At 55.8% G+C, this 23,223-nt stretch overlaps 1 protein-coding gene across 1 annotated transcript; it reads right to left on the reverse strand.

Moving 5' to 3' along the window:
• Positions 1 to 7: 7 nt before the first annotated feature.
• On the reverse strand, positions 8 to 18,446 carry LOC140454025 (26S proteasome non-ATPase regulatory subunit 4-like). The gene is given in 8 exon segments (XM_072548969.1): positions 8 to 453; positions 903 to 1,024; positions 1,027 to 1,117; positions 3,314 to 3,382; positions 4,598 to 4,684; positions 5,045 to 5,159; positions 5,821 to 5,961; positions 18,306 to 18,446. Coding segments are annotated over 8 exon segments (906 nt in total). The 5' UTR covers positions 18,332 to 18,446; the 3' UTR covers positions 8 to 198.
• Between the last annotated feature and the right edge of the window lie 4,777 nt (positions 18,447 to 23,223).

The following is a 23,223-nucleotide window of genomic DNA, read 5'->3' on the forward strand; positions in this document are numbered from 1 at the left end:
CAGGCTGAGCACCCATCTCCCAGACAGAAATAGTAACCTGAATCCCAGCCAGCACAGCAGACAAATCAGACCGGAACCATTCAATCGCGACAATTAAAGAGGAATACTGGGAGCTCAGGAAGGATCCACCCGCAGTACAATCAGCTCAGTGAGCAGCTTTCACAGCGGGTTTCCGATGGGAACTATCTCCGCGGTTGGCTAGTTGGGAAGGAGCAGCAGGTGTGCTGCCTCCTGTGGTTCAATAGCACACAGACACACGGCTGTTTCTGGCAACTGGGAAGACAGACTGAGAGGACATTGACAGGAATCCGAGCGGAGGGTACAGTACGGGGTCAAATCACCACCTTCATTCATCGGGGTCACAATTCCAGCTTCCACAGCGGATGCAGCGGCAGCGCGCCTCGCCTCCTCTTCCTGACGCTGTCGCTGCTCCTCCATCGACACACGGAGAGCCTGCAGAGAATTCCAGTCAGTCAGGGAACTGCACATATCCCACTGTCAGCAAAATTGAGCCAGGTAACATCACGCTAACCCGCTCCCTCAGCACTGACCCTCCCACAGCACCCGCTCCCACAGCACTGACCCTCCCACAGCACCCACTCCCTCAGCACTGACCCTCCCACAGCACCCGCTCCCTCAGCACTGACCCTCCCACAGCGCCCGCTCCATCAGCACTGACCCTCCCACATCACCCACTCCCTCAGCGCTGACCCTCCCACAGCACCCGCTCCCTCAGCACTGACCCTCCCACAGTGCCCGCTCCCTCAGTACTGACCCTCCGACAGTGCCCACTCCCTCAGCACTGACCCTCCCACAGCGCCCACTCCCTCAGCACTGACCCTCCCACAGCACCCGCTCCCTCGGTGCTGACCCGCCCAGGGCGCCCACTCCCTGTGCCTCACCAGGGCCAGTTCGGGGTCCGCGCTGGGGTCCACTCCAAACTCGAAGTCGCTGGCTCCGAGACCCAGCATGGTCCCGCCCTCCCCAGCCAGGATGGGTGAGCTGATGAGGGCATCTGCCAGGCTGGGCCAGGGGGCACTGTCACCAGGTGAGAGCCTGTTCCGTCCTTCCCATTGAGTGCGTTGATGAAGGCCGTCAGCTTCTCTGTGTTGGCTTCCTGAAGGGAGGAGCAAGACAGCGGCTTAGAGACACAACAGGCCCCGAGCAGGCGGGGGGGGGGGGGGGGGGGGGGGGGGAGACGCGGACAGGGCCCCTAGCGGGGGGAGGGGGAGACACGGTGTAATAGGGTGTATTTTGGAGGGAGAGCGAAAGCGAGAGAGCACGTGAGAGAGAGTGACCCGAGTGTCAAAACAATCCCCAGCCCCATCCCAAAACCCACACACGCACCCTCCCCACCCCACACAGGGACTGTAGGGGCTGGAGGAGGGTGACAGAGATAGGGAGGGAGTGTAGGGGGCTGGAGGAGGGTGACAGAGATAGGGAGGGGGTGTAGGGGCTGGAGGGGGTGACAGAGATAGGGAGGGGGTGTAGGGGGCTGGAGGAGGATGACAGAGATAGGGAGGGAGTGTAGGGGCTGAAGGGGGTGACAGAGATAGGGAGGGAGTGTAGGGGGCTGGAGGAGGATGACAGAGATAGGGAGGGGGTGTAGGGGGCTGGAGGGGGTGACAGAGATAGGGAGGGGGTGTAGGGGCTGGAGGAGGATGACAGAGATAGGGAGGGGGTGTAGGGGGCTGGAGGAGGATGACAGAGATAGGGAGGTGGTATAGGGGGCTGGAGGAGGATGACAGAGATAGGGAGGGGGTATAGGGGGCTGGAGGGGGTGACAGAGATAGGGAGGGGGGTGTAGGGGGCTGGAGGAGGATGACAGAGATAGGGAGGGGGTGTAGGGGCCTGAGGGGGTGACAGAGATAGGGAGGGGGTGGAGGGGCTGGAGGAGGATGACAGAGATAGGGAGGGGGTGTAGGGGGCTTGGAGGGGGTGACAGAGATAGGGAGGGGGTGTAGGGGCTGAAGGGGGTGACAGAGATAGGGAGGAGTGTAGGGGGCTGGAGGAGGATGACAGAGATAGGGAGGGGGGTGTAGGGGCTGAAGGGGGTGACAGAGATAGGGAGGGAGTGTAGGGGGCTGGAGGAGGGTGACAGAGATAGGGAGGGGGTGTAGGGGCTGGAGGGGGTGACAGAGATAGGGAGGGGGTGTAGGGGGCTGAGGAGGATGACAGAGATAGGGAGGGAGTGTAGGGGCTGAAGGGGGTGACAGAGATAGGGAGGGAGTGTAGGGGGCTGGAGGAGGGTGACAGAGATAGGGAGGGGGTGTAGGGGCTGGAGGGGGTGACAGAGATAGGGAGGGGGTGTAGGGGGCCTGAGGGGGTGACAGAGATAGGGAGGGGGTGGAGGGGCTGGAGGAGGATGACAGAGATAGGGAGGGGGTGTAGGGGGCTGGAGGGGGGTGACAGAGATAGGGAGGGGTATAGGGGGCTGGAGGGGGTGACAGAGATAGGGAGGGGGTGTAGGGGGCTGGAGGAGGATGACAGAGATAGGGAGGGGTGTAGGGGGCTGGAGGAGGATGACAGAGATAGGGAGGTGGTATAGGGGGCTGGAGGAGGATGACAGAGATAGGGAGGTGGTATAGGGGGCTGGAGGAGGATGACAGAGATATGGGAGGGGGTATAGGGGGCTGGAGGAGGATGACAGAGATAGGGAGGGGGTGTAGGGGGCTGGAGGAGGATGACAGAGATAGGGAGGTGGTATAGGGGGCTGGAGGAGGATGACAGAGATAGGGAGGGGGTATAGGGGGCTGGAGGAGGATGACAGAGATAGGGAGGGGGTATAGGGGGCTGGAGGGGGTGACAGAGATAGGGAGGGGGTATAGGGGGCTGGAGGGGGTGACAGGGATAGGGAGGGGGTATAGGGGCTGGAGAGGGTGACAGAGATAGGGAGGGGGTGTAGGGGGCTGGAGGGGGTGACAGAGATAGGGAGGGGGTGACACATTTAGGGAGTGGGGGCATCTGTAACATTCTCCCAGCCAGTGGGAACAGGAGTGTCGCATCACACTCCCGATGATGGGCTTATGCCCGAAAGGTTGACCCTCCTGCCCCTTGGATGCTGCCTGACCGGCTGTGCTTTCGCAGCAGCACACTCTCCACTGTCCTACCCTGCAGCTCCTGGTGGTGACCACACAGTGAGGCCCTGAAGCCTGCTGCTTCCTCCAAAGCTGATCCCCCTGGCCTCATTCAGGGAGCCGGCAGCAGCACAGAGTGAAGTGCCCCAAGCCCTTCCCCACCGACGCCCATCGGTCAGTCTAACCACAGTTCGGCTCCTCACACACCAGCCCCCCTCTCCACCGTCACCACTCACCTCCTCACCAAAGTTCACAATATCCACGTTCACCTTCTCTTTCTTCAGTCTTTTGGCTAATTTCACCAACTGCAAGGGACAGGGGGGAGAGGGAGATTCAGACAGAGAGAGAGACAGACGGACAGAGAAAGGGAGAGGGAGAGTCAGGGGATAAACGGGAAAAATTGTCAGCCTGTGACAGAATACACTCGCAGGACCCGCTGTATTTTTACACCAGTGAGTGGTGCAGCATTGCTGAGGGGCCAAATGGCCTACTCCTGCTTCTATTCCCCACGGTCTGGGTCAGAGCGCACACTGCACCATCTCTCTGATACGCCGGCCAAATTCTTGCCCTCGCGGGCACCAGGACGCAATCACAAGAATGCCAAATCTCAACGGGGAACGTCGGTTTAGACCCCACGGCAAGAGGGAGGTGATTGGTTGGATTCTGCAGCCAGGTGTTTGCACCTCAGACAGCGCCCTGGTGTGGTGACATTACTCCCTATTCACTGTACTCAAGTACACATGACAAGAAGAGCAAATCAAATCGGATAGTGGGTGGACTCCAATCGGGAGAGGCGCGGACTCTCGGTTACTGCGCCCGTCTTGACATCGCCAGGGTGTTTCAGAAAATTCTCCCAATAAACCAACTCGTCTGCTTCTAGGGAGAGAGAAAAAACTGTGGAGTTGGGGGGGGAATGACTAATAACCAGCAGCCACAGCCTCATCCAGTAGGTGGCACTCTCTCACAGTGCTGGCATAGAGACTGTCCCTGCCTCTCTGTCTCCCCGCCTCTCCCCCTCTCCCCACCTCTCTCTCCCCCCAGTGTCTGCGTGGGTTTCCCCCCGGGTGCTCTGGTTTCCTCCCACAATCCAAAGGTGTGCAGGTCAGGGTGAACTGGCCACGCCCAATTGTCCCGTAGTGCCCAGGGATGCGTTAGTAAATGTATTAATAAGGTAGGGGGATGGGTCTGGGTGGGATACCGTCCGGAGGGTTGGGGTGGACCTGTTGGGCCGAACGGCCTGCTTCCATGCTGTCGGGATTCTAGGAAAGAAAGAGTGTGGCCCTGGGTTAGGGGTTTCTGGCAGACGGTCAGACCCAGCGATGGGGGGGGACACTGAGGTGTGGGCCGACGTTCAGCAAGGACTAACCTCCCAGCTTACTCCCTGGAGCCCAAAGAGAGATCAGAGTCTTCTTGTTAAAAAAAAAATCAGGCATCCAATTCGAAATCGTACCGTCCGGTGAAGTGAAGGGAGAGAGGGATTGGAATCGGGGCGCATAAACCGGGGCTTCAGGTGTACTCACGTCCTTCTCGTTATCCTCCACGGGGCTCCCCACGAAGACGATGATCCGGGTTTTGTGGTTCTTGCCCTGGCGGTGTTTCAGGGCCAGCTGGAGAAACGGAGCGACATTTCAACAGGGGCGACCAAAGCACTCAAGTCCCGGGCTATCTCGCGCAAGACCTCCCCCAGTTCTGCACCTAGTGCCATGCAGCAATCCCCACCTTCCCTCTCCCCCTTTGCCCCCCCCCCCCTCCTTCAACATGTCTTTGCCGGCAGCCACTGCCAAACCCCTAAACCCCGTTGGCCACTCCCCGCGGATTAGAATCCGGCCAGTCATCGGGGCTTGTGGGATCTTACAGTGCGCAGACTGGCTGGCACAGGTCTCGCGTCCCTCAGAGAGAGCACATGCCCTGAAAAAGTGCTAGCTGAATGCAGGTCGGTCCCGCGGCTGGGGGTCGTTCTCACTCACATGTGCCACCCGGACGCCAGTGCAGAAGCTGATTTTGCCGACGGGCTGGACGGCGTGAAGTTTGGAGAGAATTCGACCCGTGTCGGGGGTCAACGTGGTGAGCACCTCACAGTTACTACGGCCAGGGAGTAACAGAGAGAGGGAGACAGTGGGGGGAGAGAGGGAGAGAGACATTCAGAATTACGCATACAATCACACAAGGCCACAGCTACTTCCGACGCTCAAACCCAGGGGAGTCACAGGGTGGACAGACAGTGGCTGAAAGGCAGAGGGGATGCTGGGAAAGATTGGCCAAAGCAGACCTTGCTGAGAGGAGATTGGACAATATATCAGATTCAGGACGACACCACTAGGAAACTACACACGCCGAGGGAGCGGGCGCTGTCGTTGGTGGGGGGGGGGTCAGCGCTGAGAGCGCGGGCACGGTCAGGTGGCTCACTCTCCCAGTATGTGAGAGCTCCCAATGGTAGAACAGCAACTGCACTTCACAAAGGCCCTTTGCGAACTGAATGCCAACCAAAATCATTGCAACCACCAGCAGCAGCCGAAGCTGCAGGAGGGTATCGGGACTACAACCAGAGCTCTGGGACCGTCACCGATTCCTGCAAGGATACACCTGTGGGCTGCAACAACAACACCGTCCATTCATGTAGCAACCCCACCGAAGTGAAACATCCTACACGCAAGGGAGAGCGTAAGATGGGGTATGAGCGAGTACAGGGCAGAGGGACGAGTGAGACCGGGATGGGAAGGGCTGATGCAGAAGCCTCACTCACTTGGCGAGTGTGATGAGCCCCACGTTGTTCTCTGGGTTGCTCCGCGTCTTGGAATGGCACACGATGTTGACGGCGTCTTGCTGAGCCTGGAGCCGAGTTGGTAGGAAGTCTCCGTTCCTCATGTACTCGCTGTTGTCGACACTGCGGGCGGGGAGGGAGCAAGAGACAAGAATGGGAAAGGAACCTCACTTCATTGGCCTCCATGTAATCCTCACCGGGCCTGTCCAGTAAGGCTCTTCCCTGCTTCAGGAGGGGGCGGGGGGGGGGGAAGGGGGAGACCATTCAGGCCGTCGACCCTGTCCTGCCACAGACAGCTTCTGGGACCCTGTTGTGCAACTGGTTTGCAGATTCCTGACGGCGTTAACACCAACCCCCCCCCAACCTCTTGCAGCGCACTGGGTGGGTGATGGAGAATTTGTCGAACCTGATTCGGGGCCTGACAGAGGAGGACGGCTGAAGCTGCCCACCAGGAGGGTTGGACGCCAGGGAGGCACAGAGACAAAGAGCAACAGGAGTGGGGGAGTCGGTTAAGGCAAGGGCTATCACCATCTGGAGTGTGCTGACTGGGAACAGGGGAAATGGGAGGGAAATGCCAAACTGTGAGTGAGAGAGAGAGAGAGAGAGACACAACGAGATAGAGAAAGACAGCAAGATAGATAGATAGATAGATAGATAGATAGACAGATAGACAGATAGATAGATAGATAGATAGATAGATAGATAGATAGATAGATAGATAGATAGAGAGAGACAGAGATAGAGAAAGACAGCAAGATAGATAGATAGATAGATAGATAGATAGATAGATAGATAGATAGATAGATAGATAGATAGATAGATAGATAGATAGAGAGAGACAGAGATAGAGAAAGACAGCAAGATAGATATATAGATAGATAGATAGATAGATAGAGAGAGAGAGAGAGAGAGAGACAGACAGACAGAGATAGGTAGAGAGAGAGAGAGAGAGAGAGAGACAGCAAGATAGATAGATAGAGAGAAAGACAGACAGGTAGAGAGAGAGACAGAGACAGACAGACAGAAGGCAGCTTGTGGATCATATTGTGCCCACGTAGCTGCTGTCCTTGCCCTTTACAGGGGCACAGCCACCTACAAACTCACCCTGAGAATCACCCCCCCCCGCCCCCCCCAATCTGCAAGGAATCACCAATGAATGAATGAGGGGGTCATGGGTTTTTGGAAGGAGCCTGGCTGCAGTGGGTCTTGTAGATGGGACAGACTGTTGCGACTGAGTGTCAGGAGTGGGTGTTTGAGAACGTGCTGCCAATCAATCAACCCTGGATTTTAAAAAGAATTTAACCTCTTTTCAAAACAACTTGCTCAGAGAGTCCCCCAAAATCGGCAAGCTTCTCGGAGCTGCCCCCCCCCCCCCCCCCCACTCTGTCCAGGGTCGAGTGGGGAGTATTCCCTCACCCTCCTGACTCATCGACGGTGGGATAGGCTTTTGGGGGGGGTGAGTCAGGGAGAAGAGTTACTTGCTGCAGGAATCCCAGCCTCTGAGCTGCTCTTGGAGCAACAGCATTTGCTTGGCTCATCCAAATGGAGCTTCTATTCAGCGACGGTTGTGTCACTGACCCTTAAGGTCAGATAGTTAGCTTCTCTTTACTCGGAGACTGGCACTCCTGTGGTGTGAATGTTAGTGGCTGTCTGTCAGGCCAGCTGTTGGTGTCTGGCTGCGTTCAGACTGTTTCAAGTACCTGAGGCAGGAGGCCTGAACACAGCGAGCCAGGCAGCATCAGGAGGGCAAAGGTCAGGACTGCGGATGCTGGAAACCAGTGTTCAGATCAGAGCGGTGCTGGAAAAGCACAGCAGGTCAGGCAGCATCCGAGGAGTGGGAAAATCGGCGTTCCGGGCAAAAGCCCTTCATCAGGAATGGAGGCAGGGAGCCTCCGGGGTAAATGGGAGGGAGGGGGGGGGGCTGGGGAGAAGGTAGCAAAGGTGGGTGGGGGTGATAGGTCAGAGAGGAGGGTGGAGTGGATAGGTGAGAAGGGAGGTTGGCAGGTAGGACAGGTCTGAACTGGAAGGTTGGAACTGGGGTAACACACGGGGGGACAGTTTACACACACACACGGGGACAGAGTTTACACACACACACGGGGACAGAGTTTACACACACACACACACACACACACAGGGGGGGGGGGGGGGGGGGGGGAAATGAGGAAACTGGTGAAGTCCACATTGATGCCCTGGGGTTGAAGGGTTCCGAGGCGGAAGAGGAGGCATCAAGGAGGGGCGTAGTCGAGGTTTTCGGGTAGAAATGGTACTGAACACCAGGCAGTTCCCACTGAACCGTCCCACCTTACGGTGGAGCCTTGGAGCTGAACCCGAGTAATAGCTGCAGCACTGGGACAACACGACAGTCCCTGAGTCACTCTCGTCACCCCGAGGAGTGGGTCAAGAAGAAGAACAAGGAAGGAGAGCAGTGAAACAAGCTCATGCGTGTTTAGACCGATGGCCTGTACCAGTTCAACTCTCACTGCTGAGCACTCGTGGTTTCAAACACAGGCTCTCTGTGTCTAAACCAGCCCCACAAAGAGTCCACACACACCACCGGAGCGACCCTCCCCTCTTCGATACTGTGCTCAACCAGGTCACAACCCTGTCCCCACGCACCCCCCAGCTTCCCAGGGAGCAGCCTGTGAGAGATAGCAGCTCCCAAAGTGGGTTAACAAGGAGCCTCCCAGCTGCTGCCTGCACTCGATACATTGGAGCTGATTGTTCAGACCCCTCGGAAGTCACCCAAGGACCACCTCCTCCTCCTCCAGTTCAGGGTCAAAAAAAAAAACCAAAAAGCTAAAAGGGACGGGCTCGAAAAAACAGATGGAGGGAGGGGGACAGAGGGGGTTAAAGGAGAGAAATCCAGAGTTTAGTACACCAACAGAAAGCATGGCACTAATGGGGGAACAATGGGATTCAGGAGAGTGCAAGGGACTGCAACTGAAAGAGATCTCAGAGGATTGTAGGGGGCGATAGGAGCTTCGAGAAATTGGAAGGGGAACAAGGCTTGGAGGAAGTACATACACACACACGCACACCGGGGAGGAGGAGACAGGTTACACATGCACGCACATGGTGGGGGACAGTTTACACACACACATTGGGGGGGGGGGGGGGGGGGGGGGGGGGGGAGGAACAGTTTACACACACACTCAGGGGGGACAATTTACACACACACATGGGGGAGGAACAGTTTACACACACTCGGGGGGAACAGTTTACACACACACACACACACAGGGGGGACAGTGTGTACACACAGACACACACACACACGGGGGGGACAGTTTACACACACACGGGGGGGGGAACAGTTTACACACACACACGGGGGGGGGACAGTTTACACACACACACACACTGGAAGGGGGGGACAGTTTACACACACACACACACTGGAAGGGGGGGGGAGGGAGGAGGGAGGAACAGTTTACACACACTCAGGGGGGACAGTGTGTATACACACACACACATGGGGGGGGGGAGGAACAGTTTACACACACACTCAGGGGGGACAATTTACACACACACACGGGGGGGGACAGTTTACATACACGGGGGGGGACAGTTTGCACACACACACGGTGGGGGGACTATTTGCACACACACACGGTGGGGGGACTATTTGCACACACACACGGGGGGGGGACAGTTTACACACACATAGGGGGGAGAGTTTACACACACATAGGGGGGAGAGTTTACACACACATAGGGGGGAGAGTTTACACACACACACGGGGACGACAGTGTACACACACACGGGGACGACAGTGTACACACACACGGGGACGACAGTGTACACACACACGGGGACGACAGTGTACACACACACGGGGACGACAGTGTACACACACACGGGGACGACAGTGTATACACACACGGGGACGACAGTGTATACACACACGGGGACGACAGTTTACATACATACACACACTCAGGGAGGGGACAGTTTATACACACACACACACACGTGGGGGGAGGACAGTTTGCACACACATGGGGGGGATAGTTTTTAAACACACACGGGGGGGACAGTTTACACACACACGCGCGGGGGGTAACAGGTTACATACACACACACGGAGGGGGGGACAGTTTACATACATACACGCATGGGGGGGGGGGGGAGGACAGTTTACACACACGGGTGGGACAGTTTACACACACGGGGAGAGTTTACATACACACACGGGGGGGGGGGGGAACAGTTTACACACACACACACACACACACACACACACACACACACACACGGGGGGGGGACAGTTTACATACATACACGCATGGGGGGGGGGGAGGACAGTTTACACACACGGGTGGGACAGTTTACACACACGGGGGAGAGTTTACATACACACACGGGGGGGGGGACAGTTTACACACACACACACGGGGGGGGACAGTTTACATACATAAATACACACACACACAATGGGGGGGGGAACAGTTTACACACACACACGAGGGGGGACAGTTTACACACACACACGCATGGGGGAGGACAGTTTACATACAAACATGGGGCGGACAGAGTTTACACACACAGGGGAAAACAGTTTACACACACACACACGGGGGGGGGGGGACAGTTTACACACACACACACATGGCGACAGTTTACACGTACACACACGCGCGCGGGGGGGGGGGGACAGTTTACACACACACACGATGGAAAACAGTTTACACACACGGGGGGGGAAACAGTTTTTACACACAGGGGGACAGTTTTTAAACACACACGGGGGGGGGGGGGGACAGTTTTTACACACAGGGGGACAGTTTTTAAACACACACGGGGGGGGGACAGTTTACACACACACACACGTGGGGGGAGGACAGTTTGCACACACACACGGGAGGGGGGATAGTTTTTAAACACACACACGGGGGGTCAGTTTACATACACACATATGCACACACGGAGGGGGGGACAGTTTACATACATACGCGCGCGCGGGGGACAGTTTACATACATACACACACGTGCACGCAGGGGACAGTTTACATGCATACACACGCACACGGGGGGAACAGTTAACATGCACACATATGCACACACGGGGGAGGGGGGACAGTTTACATACATACGCGCACACGGGGAGGGGGGACAGTTTACATGCATACACACGCACACGGGGGGAACAGTTTACATGCACACATATGCACACACGGTGGGGGGGGGGGGGGGTCAGTTTACATACATACGCACACACCGGGGAAGGGGGACAGTTTACATACAAACGCGCACACAAGGGGGGGGGGAACAGTACATACACATACGCACACACACGGGGGGGGGGGGGAACAGTTTACATACACACACGGGGGGGGGGGGGGGGACATTTTACATACACACACGGGGGGGGGGGGTCGACAGTTTACATACATACTTATACACACACGGGGGGGACAGTTTACACACACACGGGGGGGGGGGGGGAGAGTTTACACACACACATACGCACACACGGGGGGGAAGGGGGGACAGTTTACATACATACACACACGGGGGGGGGGAACAGTTTACATACACACATACGCACACACACGGGGGGGGACAGTTTACATGCACACATTCGCACACACACGGGGGAGGGGGGACAGTTTACATACATACATACACACACGGGGGGGGGAACAGTTTACATACATACATACACACACACACGGGGGGGGGGGTAACAGTTTACATACACACATACGCACACACTGGGGGGGGGGGAACAGTTTACATACACACATACGCACACACGAGGGAGGGGGGGAGGCAGTACATACACACACGGTGGGGGACAGTTTACATACACACACGGGGGGGGGGAGACAGTTTACATACACACATACGGGGGGGGGGGGGAGAGACAGTTTACATACACACATACGGGGGGACAGTTTACATACATACACACACACACGGGGGGGGGGGGGGACAGTTTACATACACACACACGGGGGGGGACAGTTTACATACACGCACACGGGGAAGGGGGGACAGTTTACATACACACATACGCGCACACGGGGGAGGGGGGACAGTTTACATACACACACACGGTCGGGGACAGTTTACATACACATGGGGGGGGGGGGAAGACAGTTTACATACATACGCACACACACACATGGGAGAGGACAGTTTACATACAGACACACACAAACAGGGGGGACAGTTTACACACACACGCAGGGACGACAGTTTACACACACTCGGGGGGACAGTGTACACACACACACACACACACACCACACACGGAGGGGGGGGGGGGGGGGAGGGGGAAACCAGTTTACTTACACACACGTGGGGGAGGACAGTTTACACACACACACGGGGGTGACAGTTTGCATACACACACGGCGTGGGGGGGGGACGGTTTACACACACACACGGGGGGGGGGGGACAGTTTACACACACACACGGGGGGGGGACAGTTTACACACACACACGGGGGGGGACAGTTTACACACACGAGGGGGGGGACAGTTTTTACACACACTGGGGGGGGGGGGGGGGAGAGACACAGTTTACACACCCACACCCACGGGGAGGGGCAGTTTACATACATACATACACACACACACACACACACACGGGGGGGGGCAGTTTACATACATACATACACATACACACACACACACGGGGGGGGGGGAAACAGGTGACATACACACACGGGGGTGGGGACAGTTTACACACACGGGGGGGGGACAGTTTACACACACACACGAAGGGGGGGGACAGTTTACACACACACACACGGGGGGGGGGGGGACAGTGGGAGGGGGACAGTGGGGGTGGGGGGGGGGAAGACAGTACATACACACACGGTGGGGGACAGTTTACATACACACACGGGGGTGGGGACAGTTTACACACACGGGGGGGGACAGTTTACACACACACGAAGGGGGGGACAGTTTACACACACACACACACACGGGGGGGGGACAGTGGGGGTGGGGGGGGAGACAGTACATACACACACGGTGGGGGACAGTTTACATACACACACACGGGGGGGGGGGGGGGAGAGACAGTTTACATACACACATACGCGCACACGGGGGAGGGGGGACAGTTTACATACACACATACGCACACACGGGGGGTGGGGGGGGGAGACAGTACATACACACACGGTGGGGGACAGTTTACATACACACATACGGGGGGACAGTTTACATACACACATACGCACACACGGGGGAGGGGGGACAGTTTACATACAAACATACGGTCGGGGACAGTTTACATACACACACACGGGGGGGGGGTCAGTTTACATACAAACGCGCACACAAGGGGGGGGGAACAGTACATACACATACGCACACACGGGGGGGGGGAACAGTTTACATACACACACGGGGGGGGGACATTTTACATACACACACGGGGGGGGGGTCGACAGTTTACATACATACTTATACACACACGGGGGGGACAGTTTACACACACACGGGGGGGGGGGGGGGAGAGTTTACACACACACACACACACACACGGGGGGGACAGTTTACACACACACGGGGGGGGGGGGGGGGGAGAGTTTACACACACACACACACACACACACACACACACACGGGGGGGACAGTTTACACACACACATACGCACGCACGGGGGGGGGGGAGGGGGGACAGTTTACATACATACACACACGGGGGGGGGGGGAACAGTTTACATACACACATACGCACACACACGGGGGGGGGACAGTTTACATGCACACATTCGCACACACACGGGGGGGGGGACAGTTTACATACATACATACATACACACACACGGGGGGGGGGAACAGTTTACATACACACATACGCACACACTGGGGGGGGGGAACAGTTTACATACACACATACGCACACACACGGGGGGGGAACAGTTTACATACACACATACGCACACACGGTCGGGGACAGTTTACATACACACACACGGGGGGGGGGTCAGTTTACATACAAACGCGCACACAAGGGGGGGGGAACAGTACATACACATACGCACACACGGGGGGGGGGGGAACAGTTTACATACACACACGGGGGGGGGGACATTTTACATACACACACGGGGGGGGGGGGTCGACAGTTTACATACATACTTATACACACACGGGGGGGGACAGTTTACACACACACGGGGGGGGGGGGGGGGGAGAGTTTACACACACACACACACACGGGGGGGACAGTTTACACACACACATACGCACACACGGGGGGGAGGGGGGACAGTTTACATACATACACACACGGGGGGGGGAACAGTTTACATACACACATACGCACACACACGGGGGAGGGGGGACAGTTTACATACATACATACACACACACGGGGGGGGGGGAACAGTTTACATACACACATACGCACACACACGGGGGGGGAACAGTTTACATACACACATACGCACACACGAGGGGGGGGGGGGAGGCAGTACATACACACACGGTGGGGGACAGTTTACATACACACATACGGGGGGGGGGGGAAGACAGTTTACATACACACATACGGGGGGACAGTTTACATACATACACACACACACGGGGGGGGACAGTTTACATACACGCACACGGGGAAGGGGGGACAGTTTACATACACACATACGCGCACACGGGGGAGGGGGGACAGTTTACATACACACACACGGTCGGGGACAGTTTACATACACATGGGGGGGGGGGGAAGACAGTTTACATACATACATACACACACATGGGGGGGTCGACAGTTTACATACATACGCACACACACACACACATGGGAGAGGACAGTTTACATACAGACACACACACACACAAACAGGGGGGACAGTTTACACACACACGCAGGGACGACAGTTTACACACACTCGGGGGGACAGTGTACACACACACACACACGGGGGGGGGGGGGGGGGGGAAACCAGTTTACTTACACACACGTGGGGGAGGACAGTTTACACACACACACACGGGGGTGACAGTTTGCATACACACACGGCGGGGGGGGACGGTTTACACACACACATGGCAGGGGACAGTTTACATACATAAATATACACACACACACACGGGGGGGGGACAGTTAACACACGCGGGGGGGCGTTTACATACATAAATACACACACACACGGGGGGGGGACAGTTTACACACACACGGGGGGGGGGGGGACAGTTTACACACACACACACGGGGGGGACAGTTTACACACACACACGGAGGGGGGGGGACAGTTTACACACACACACGGAGGGGGGGGGACAGTTTACACACACACACGGGGGGGGGACAGTTTACACACACACGGGGGGGGGGGGGGACACAGTTTACACACCCACGGGGAGGGGCAGTTTACATACATACATACACACACACACACGCGGGGGGGGAGAACAGGTGACATACACACACGGGGGTGGGGACAGTTTACACACACGGGGGGGGGGGGGGACAGTTTACACACACGGGGGGGGGGGAGGGGGACAGTTTACACACACGGGGGGGGGAGGGGGACAGTTTACACGCACGGGGGGGGGAGGGGGACAGTTTACACACACGGGGGGGGGGGGGGAAGGGGGGAGGAGGGGGGGGGAGGAAAGTTTACACACGGGGGGGGGGGGGGGGGGGGAGAGGGGGACAGTTTACACACCGGGGGGGGGGGGGGGGGGGGGAGGGGGACAGTTTACACACGGGGGGGGGGACAGTTTACACACACACGGGGGGGGGACAGTTTACACACACACGGGGGGGGGGGACAGTTTACATACACACACACGCACACATGGGGGGGGACAGTTTACATACACACACACGCACACATGGGGGGGGACAGTTTACATACATACACACACACGGGGAGGACAGTTTACATACACACACGGGGGGGGGGGTGAGACAGTACATACACACACGAGGGGGGGAGGACAGTTTACACACACACACACACACGGGGGGGGGACAGTTTACACACACGAGGGGGGGAGGACAGTTTACACACACACACACACACGGGGGGGGGGACAGTTTACACACACGAGGGGGGGAGGACAGTTTACACGGGGGGGGGGACAGTTTACACACACACACGGGGGGGGGGGACAGTTTACACACACACACGGGGGGGGGGGACAGTTTACACACACACACGGGGGGGGGGGACAGTTTACACACACACACGGGGGGGGGACAGTTTACACACACACACGGGGGGGGGGACAGTTTACACACACACACGGGGGGGGGACAGTTTACACACACACGGGGGGGACAGTTTACACACACACACGGGGGGGGACAGTTTACACACACACGGGGGGGGACAGTTTACACACACACGGGGGGGGGGGGACAGTTTACACACACACACACAGGGGGGGACAGTTTACACACACACACACGGGGGGGACAGTTTACACACACACACACACACGGGGGGGGGAACAGTTTACACACACACACACGGGGGGGGAACAGTTTATACACACACACACACACGGGGGGGAACAGTTTATACACACACACACACGGGGGGGGACAGTTTACACACACGGGGGGGGGACAGTTTACACACACGGGGGGGGACAGTTTACACACACGGGGGGGGGGGACAGTTTACACACACACGGGGGGGGGGACAGTTTACACACACGGGGGAGGGGGACAGTTTACACACACGGGGGGGGGGGACAGTTTACACACACGGGGGGGGGGGACAGTTTACACACACGGGGGGGGGGGACAGTTTACACACACGGGGGGGGGGGACAGTTTACACACACGGGGGGGGGGGACAGTTTACACACACGGGGGGGGGGGACAGTTTACACACCCGGGGGGGGGGGACAGTTTACACACCCGGGGGGGGGGGACAGTTTACACACACGGGGGGGGGGGACAGTTTACACACACGGGGGAGGACAGTTTACACACACACACACACACGGGGGGGGACAGTTTACACACACACACACACGGGGGGGGGGGCAGTTTACACACACACGGGGGGGGACAGTTTACACACACACACGGGCGGGGGGACAGTTTACACACACACACACGGGGGGGGAGTTTACACACACACACACACGGGGGGGGGGGAGTTTACACACACACACACGGGGGGGGGGGGGGAGTTTACACACACACACACGGGGGGGGGAGTTTACACACACACACACACACGGGGGGGGGGGGGGGGGAGTTTACACACACACACACGGGGGGGGGAGTTTACACACACACACACGGGGGGGGGGGGGGAGTTTACACACACACACACGGGGGGGGGGGGGGAGTTTACACACACACACACGGGGGAGGGGAGTTTACACACACACACACGGGGGGGGACAGTTTACACACACACACGGGGGGGGACAGTTTACACACACACGGGGGGGGGACAGTTTACACACACACACGGGGGGGGGGACAGTTTACACACACACACACGGGGGGGGGGGGGACAGTTTACACACACACACGGGGGGGGGGGACAGTTTACACACACACACGGGGGGGACGACAGTTTACACACACACACGGGGGGGACGACAGTTTACACACACACACGGGGGGGGACAGTTTACACACACGGGGGGGGGGACAGTTTACACACACACACGGGGAGGGGGACTACAGTTTACACACACGGGGGGGGGGACAGTTTACACACACACACGGGGGGGACGACAGTTTACACACACACACGGGGGGGACGACAGTTTACACACATGGGGGGGGGAACAGTTTACACACACGGGGGGGGGAACAGTTTACACACACATGGGGGGGGCAGTTTACACACACACACACTGGGGGGGGCAGTTTACACACACACACGGGGGGGCAGTTTACACACACACACGGGGGGGCAGTTTACACACACACACGGGGGGGGCAGTTTACACACACACACGGGGGGGGCAGTTTACACACACACACGGGGGGGGCAGTTTACACACACAGTGGGGGGGGTGGACAGTGGGGGTGGGGGGGGGACAGTGGGGGGGGTGGACAGTGGGGGTGGGGGGGGACAGTGGGGGTGGGGGGGGGTGGACAGTGGGGGTGGGGGGGGGGGTGGACAGTGGGGGTGGGGGGGGGTGGACAGTGGGGGTGGGGGGGGGGGGACAGTGGGGGGGGGGGAGACAGTGGGGGGGGGGGGACAGTGGGGGGGGGGACGGGACACAGTGGGGGGGGGGGGGGACAGTGGGGGGGGTGGACAGTGGGGGGGGGGGGACAGTGGGGGGGGGGGGGACAGTGGGGGGCGGTGGTGAACCTCCCGCTCTCCTGGTGGCGCTCCCGCTGAGGGACAGAGTCGGCCCCAATCCCCGGGCTCGAGTGTCGGCCTCCCCGGGGATGACTCAGGAGTTGGGTCTGAGTCTCCTCCCCCCCCGGTTTTCCCGGGACCCTCCCATTGCCCGCTATCTCTCTCCCCCCTGTCTTTATGTATTTATTTATTCCCGTCTCACTCACCACACCATCGTACTTTCCAACACCATTTTGCCGGGGCCTTCTCTCTAACGGCTGCCTTCTCCCTGCCACCAGCAACCGCGATTCCCATTGGCCACCGGCCTCCGCCCAATCCCGGTCCCCCGTTCCCGCTGGTGGGCAGGACGTTGACCACGTGCCGCGATCGACGTCTGCTGCGTGCGCCCTGTCCCTCGCTAAGCCTGCTGGGATTTGTAGTCCGCGTTTACAAAGGCGCGCTTGCATCCGCTTCCGGTGATGGATTCCCCCGCTGCGGTCGTTTTCTCTCAGGTAGCAAGGATGCCGGGGGTTGTAGTCGCTTCCGGTGCCGGTTTCCCAGCTGTTGTAGTTTTTCTTAGGCAGAAAGGATGCTGGGTGTTCATCGTCGTTTCCGCCACCGTCATCCCACGTGTTGTAGTTTTATCGGACGCCAAGGATGCCGGGAGTTGTAGCCGCTTCCGGTATCATCACGCCGTGTTGATGTTTCTTCGGACGCCAAGGATGCCGGGAGTTGTAGTTTTTCTCCCCAAATCCAGGGGATGACAGTGTAGATTGTGAGTTCGAGAAGGTAACCTGGTTCATCAGACTCAAAACGTTAATTTTCCCTCCTCATAGGGTTCTCCATGGTAGACTCATTCATAAAGTTAGGAAGGATGGGATACAGGCAGATTTGGCTATCTAGATTCAGAATTGGCTGGCTGACCAAAGGCAGAGTGGTTGTAGATGGAAAATATTCTGCCTGGAGGTCAGTGTTGAGTGGGGTCCTGCAGGGCTCTGTTCTTGGGACTCTGCTGTTTGTTGTTTTTATAAATGACTTGAACGAGGAGGTTGATGGGTGGGTTAGTAAATTTGCAGATGACACAAAGGTTGGAGGTGTCGTCGATAGTACGGAGGGCTACTGTAGGCTGCAGCGTGACATGGACAAGATGCAGAGCTGGGCTGAGAAATGGCAGATGGAGTTCAACCTGGATAAATGAGAAGTAATGCATTTTGGAAGGGCAAACTTGAATGCTGAATATAGGATTAAAGACTGGATTCTTGGCAGTGTGGAGGAACAGAGGGATCTGGGTGTGCAAGTACATAGATCCCTCACAGTTACCACCCAAGGGGATATGGTTCTTTAGAAAACATAGTGATTTGGCTTTCATTAATAGGGGGATCGAGTTTAAGAGCCGTGAGGCTCTACAAGTCCCTGGTGAGACCACACTTGGAATATTGTGTCCAGTTCTAGTCACCCTTCTATAAGAAAGATACAGAGACTTTGGAAAGGGTGCAAAGAAGGTTTACTGGAGGGCTTGCCTTACGAAGAGAGGTTGAATAAGCTCGGACTTTCCTCTCTGGAGAGGAGGAGGAAGAGAGGAGACTTGATTGAGTTATACAAAATAATGAGAGAAATAGATAGAGTTAATAGCCAGAGACTTTTCCCCAGGGCAGGATTGACTGGTACGAGATAGTTTGAAGATATTAGGAGGAAGGTATAAAGGAGACATCAGAGGTAGGTTCTTTACGCAGAGAGTTATGACTGCATGGAATGCATTGCCAGCTGTGGTGGTGGAAGCAGAGTCATTGGGGACATTTAAGTGACTACTAGACATACACATGGATAGCAGTGAGTTGAGGGGTGCATAGGTTGTTACTATATTTTACATTAGGATTAAATCTCAGCACAACATCGTGGGCCAAAGGGCCTGTTCTGTGCTGTACTTTTCTCTGTTCTGTGTTCATCACAGATTCTGAGTTTCTCCAGCACTTTATTGTTAACGTCATCCTCACTTTGGGTGATAGCCAGTTCAGTGCAGGGGAATATTTAAACTATAATGTAGAGGGCAGGACCTGAGCAAGGGGATAAAGTTGGAAATAATAGATTTTCAAAAAAGGGGAAGGCAGAACAAAATGAAGCTAGTTGCAGATTTGTTTTTTTTAAATGCACTGGCTTCACTGGTTGGGCAACTGTTCTAGTTGCCCCTTGAGAGGGTGGCGATGAGCTGGTCGCTGTGCTGTAAGTGCATCCACAATGCCAGTAGGAAGGGGGTTTCTGATTCATCAGCACTGCTGGGTCATTTCAAACACAACACATCTCTTTGGCTCTTCACAACAGGCAGAATACGGATTGTAGAAAGCCAATCATGACTTGCAGAAGTCAACATAATGTCTAATGCTAGATGTGATTCCCCGGCTAGCACTGGTGCAAGAAAGTGAACAAATGTCAGAAAGATACTATTATGAATACACAGATCAATAAAGAGCACAAATATGTATGCTGTGATTGAAGGTAGAGACAAAGCTGGGAATTGATATCATTTAAATTAGAGGAATGGCAGGCACACCGGAAAAAGATGTAGGGTAGAACTAATAATGCCATGAGAATTAGGATATTGGTGCAGAAAAGCTCAGTGGAACCAGTCTGGCACTAAGGAGGTACAATGGTAGAAAACATTACAAATTGTCCCAAGAGTCTCCAAATAGTAATGGCGAGGTTGAGGATCTGTTTAAATAGGAAGCTAGAAATGCATGCGACAAGGGTACTGTAATAATGATGAAAGGGCTTATGCCCAAAATGTTGACTCTGCTGTTCATCAGATGCTGCCTGATCTGCTGTGCTTTTCCAGCACCACACTTTTCAACTACTGTAATATGGATCAATTCAATCACCATGATAGGCAACAATACTGTGGAGGGATGAATTCCTGAAGTGCAGGAAGTTTTGTTTTTAAGACCACTAAGAACCAACTCAGCAACAGGCAATGCTGGTTTCAGTTTTGTCAAACAAGGAGGGGTTAATTGATTAAAAAAAACCTTCTCAATAAGATTAAGGAAGTAAACCATAAGATCTAGGAGCAGAATTAGGCCATTTGGCCCATCAAGTCAACCTAATTCTTCTGCTTTCTCCCCATAATCTTTGACCCCTTACTAGTCAAGAACCTATCCTTTTCTAAGTGTGTTTAAGTCAATGCCTTGGCCTCCTGCAATAGAGTTCCACAGATTCCCCACCCTTTGGCTGAAGAGATTCCTCCTCATCGGAGTCCTAAAAGAATAAGAAACAGAAAATAGCAGAAGGCCATTCAGCCCCTTTGAGCCTGCAACATCATTCATTATGATCATGACTGTGTCGTGCAATTTCAGTACTCCATTCCCACTTTCTCCCCATACCCCTTGAGCCCACGTCCAGCTCCCTCTAACAATCTGCACCCCCCCCCCCACAAACAGCTTTCTAAGGGAGAGAATTCCACAGGTTTGTAACTCAGTGAAGAATTTTTTCCTTATCTGTCCCAAATGGCCTACTCTTATTCTTAGGCTGTGGCCCATAGTTCTGGACTTCCCCAAAATCAGTACCATTCTTCCAGCATCCAGCCTGTCCAATCCCATCAGGATTCTATATGTTTCTACTAGATCCCTGTCTCATTCTTCTACATCCCAAGAGAACAAGTCCAGTCAATCTAGTCTTCATATGTCAGTCCTGCCATCCTGGGTACCAGTCTGGTGAACCTTGGCTGGACTCCCTCAATTATAAGCATGCCCTCCCTTAGACTAGGAGACCAAAACTGCACACTGTCCTCAAAGTGTGGCCTCACCAAGCCCTTGCATAACTGCAGCAAGACATCCCTACTCCTATACTCAAACCCTCTTGCTATGAAGGCCAGCATGCCGTTAGCTTTCCTCACTGCCTGCTATACCTGTCTGACAACCCTCCATTAGCTGCTCATTCCATACATACACCACCCTCTAGTTTTGGACTCCCCTATAGTGGGGGGGAAAAAAACTTGGTTATTCACCCTCTCTGTGCCCCTCATGATTTTATACACTTCTATAAAAGGTTAACCCTCAGCCTCCATCGCCCCAGGGAAAAGAGCCTCAGCCTATTCAGCCTCTCCCTATAGCTTACTGACTGACGATGGACTGAGGCCTTGGGGAATGGGTGGGAAAGCACGGTGGCACAGTGGTTAGCACTGCTGCCTCGCAGCGCCGGAGACCCGGGTTCAATTCCCGCCTCAGGCGACCGACTGTGTGGAGTTTGCACGTTCTCCCCGTGTCTGCGTGGGTTTCCTCCGGGTGCTCCGGTTTCCTCCCACAGTCCAAAGATGTGCAGGTCAGGTGAATTGGCCACGCTAAATTGCCCGTAGTGTTAGGTAAGGGGTAGATGTAGATGTAGATGTAGGGGTATGGGTGGGTTACGCTTCGGCAGGGCGGTGTGGACTTGTTGGGCCGGAGGGCCTGTTTCCACACTGTAAGTAATCTAATCTAAAAAAAAGCGGATCCAAGCATGATCCGACTGAGTGATGGAAAAAGGTCTGACAGGCCAATTCCTGCTCCTAAGCTGGATGGGCGAGATGACAGTCATGCAGAAATCAGATCTGGAACTCTGTGGCAATGTCTTCAGCCGGAGCTTGGGGGGGGGGGAGAAAGAGTTGGATAAACACAAAGGAATAGAAGGATAGGGAAGTGATAGGACAAAACGAGGGTGGTGTATGTATGGAATGAGCAGCTAATGGAGGGTTGTCAGACAGGTATAGCAGGCAGTGAGGAAAGCTAACAGCATGCTGGCCGCCATAGCAAGAGGGTTTGATTATAAGAGTAGGGATGTCTTGCTGCAGTTATATAGGGGCTTGGTGAGGCCACACCTTGAGGACGGTGTGCAGTTTTGGAACACCAGCACAGCCAATGGACTTTTGCCAAAAATATCAATTTTCCTGCTCCTCGGATGCTGCTTGGCCTGCTGTGCTTTTCCAGCACCACTCTAACCTTGACTCTGACCTGCAGTCCTCACTTTTACCTAATGGACTGAATGGCCTGTCAGCATGTTGGGGATTCTATGTAATACCGTGAACTGGAAATTTTCAACCAAACCAGTAAAATCTTAAGTGGCGACAGTCAACCGAAGCAATCCCAGCCCTCTCATCCAGTAAAGACAAGTCAGAGACGTGTG

This window comes from Chiloscyllium punctatum, chromosome 28 (assembly GCF_047496795.1).
Source record: "Chiloscyllium punctatum isolate Juve2018m chromosome 28, sChiPun1.3, whole genome shotgun sequence".
In the NCBI taxonomy this organism is placed as follows: domain Eukaryota; kingdom Metazoa; phylum Chordata; class Chondrichthyes; order Orectolobiformes; family Hemiscylliidae; genus Chiloscyllium; species Chiloscyllium punctatum.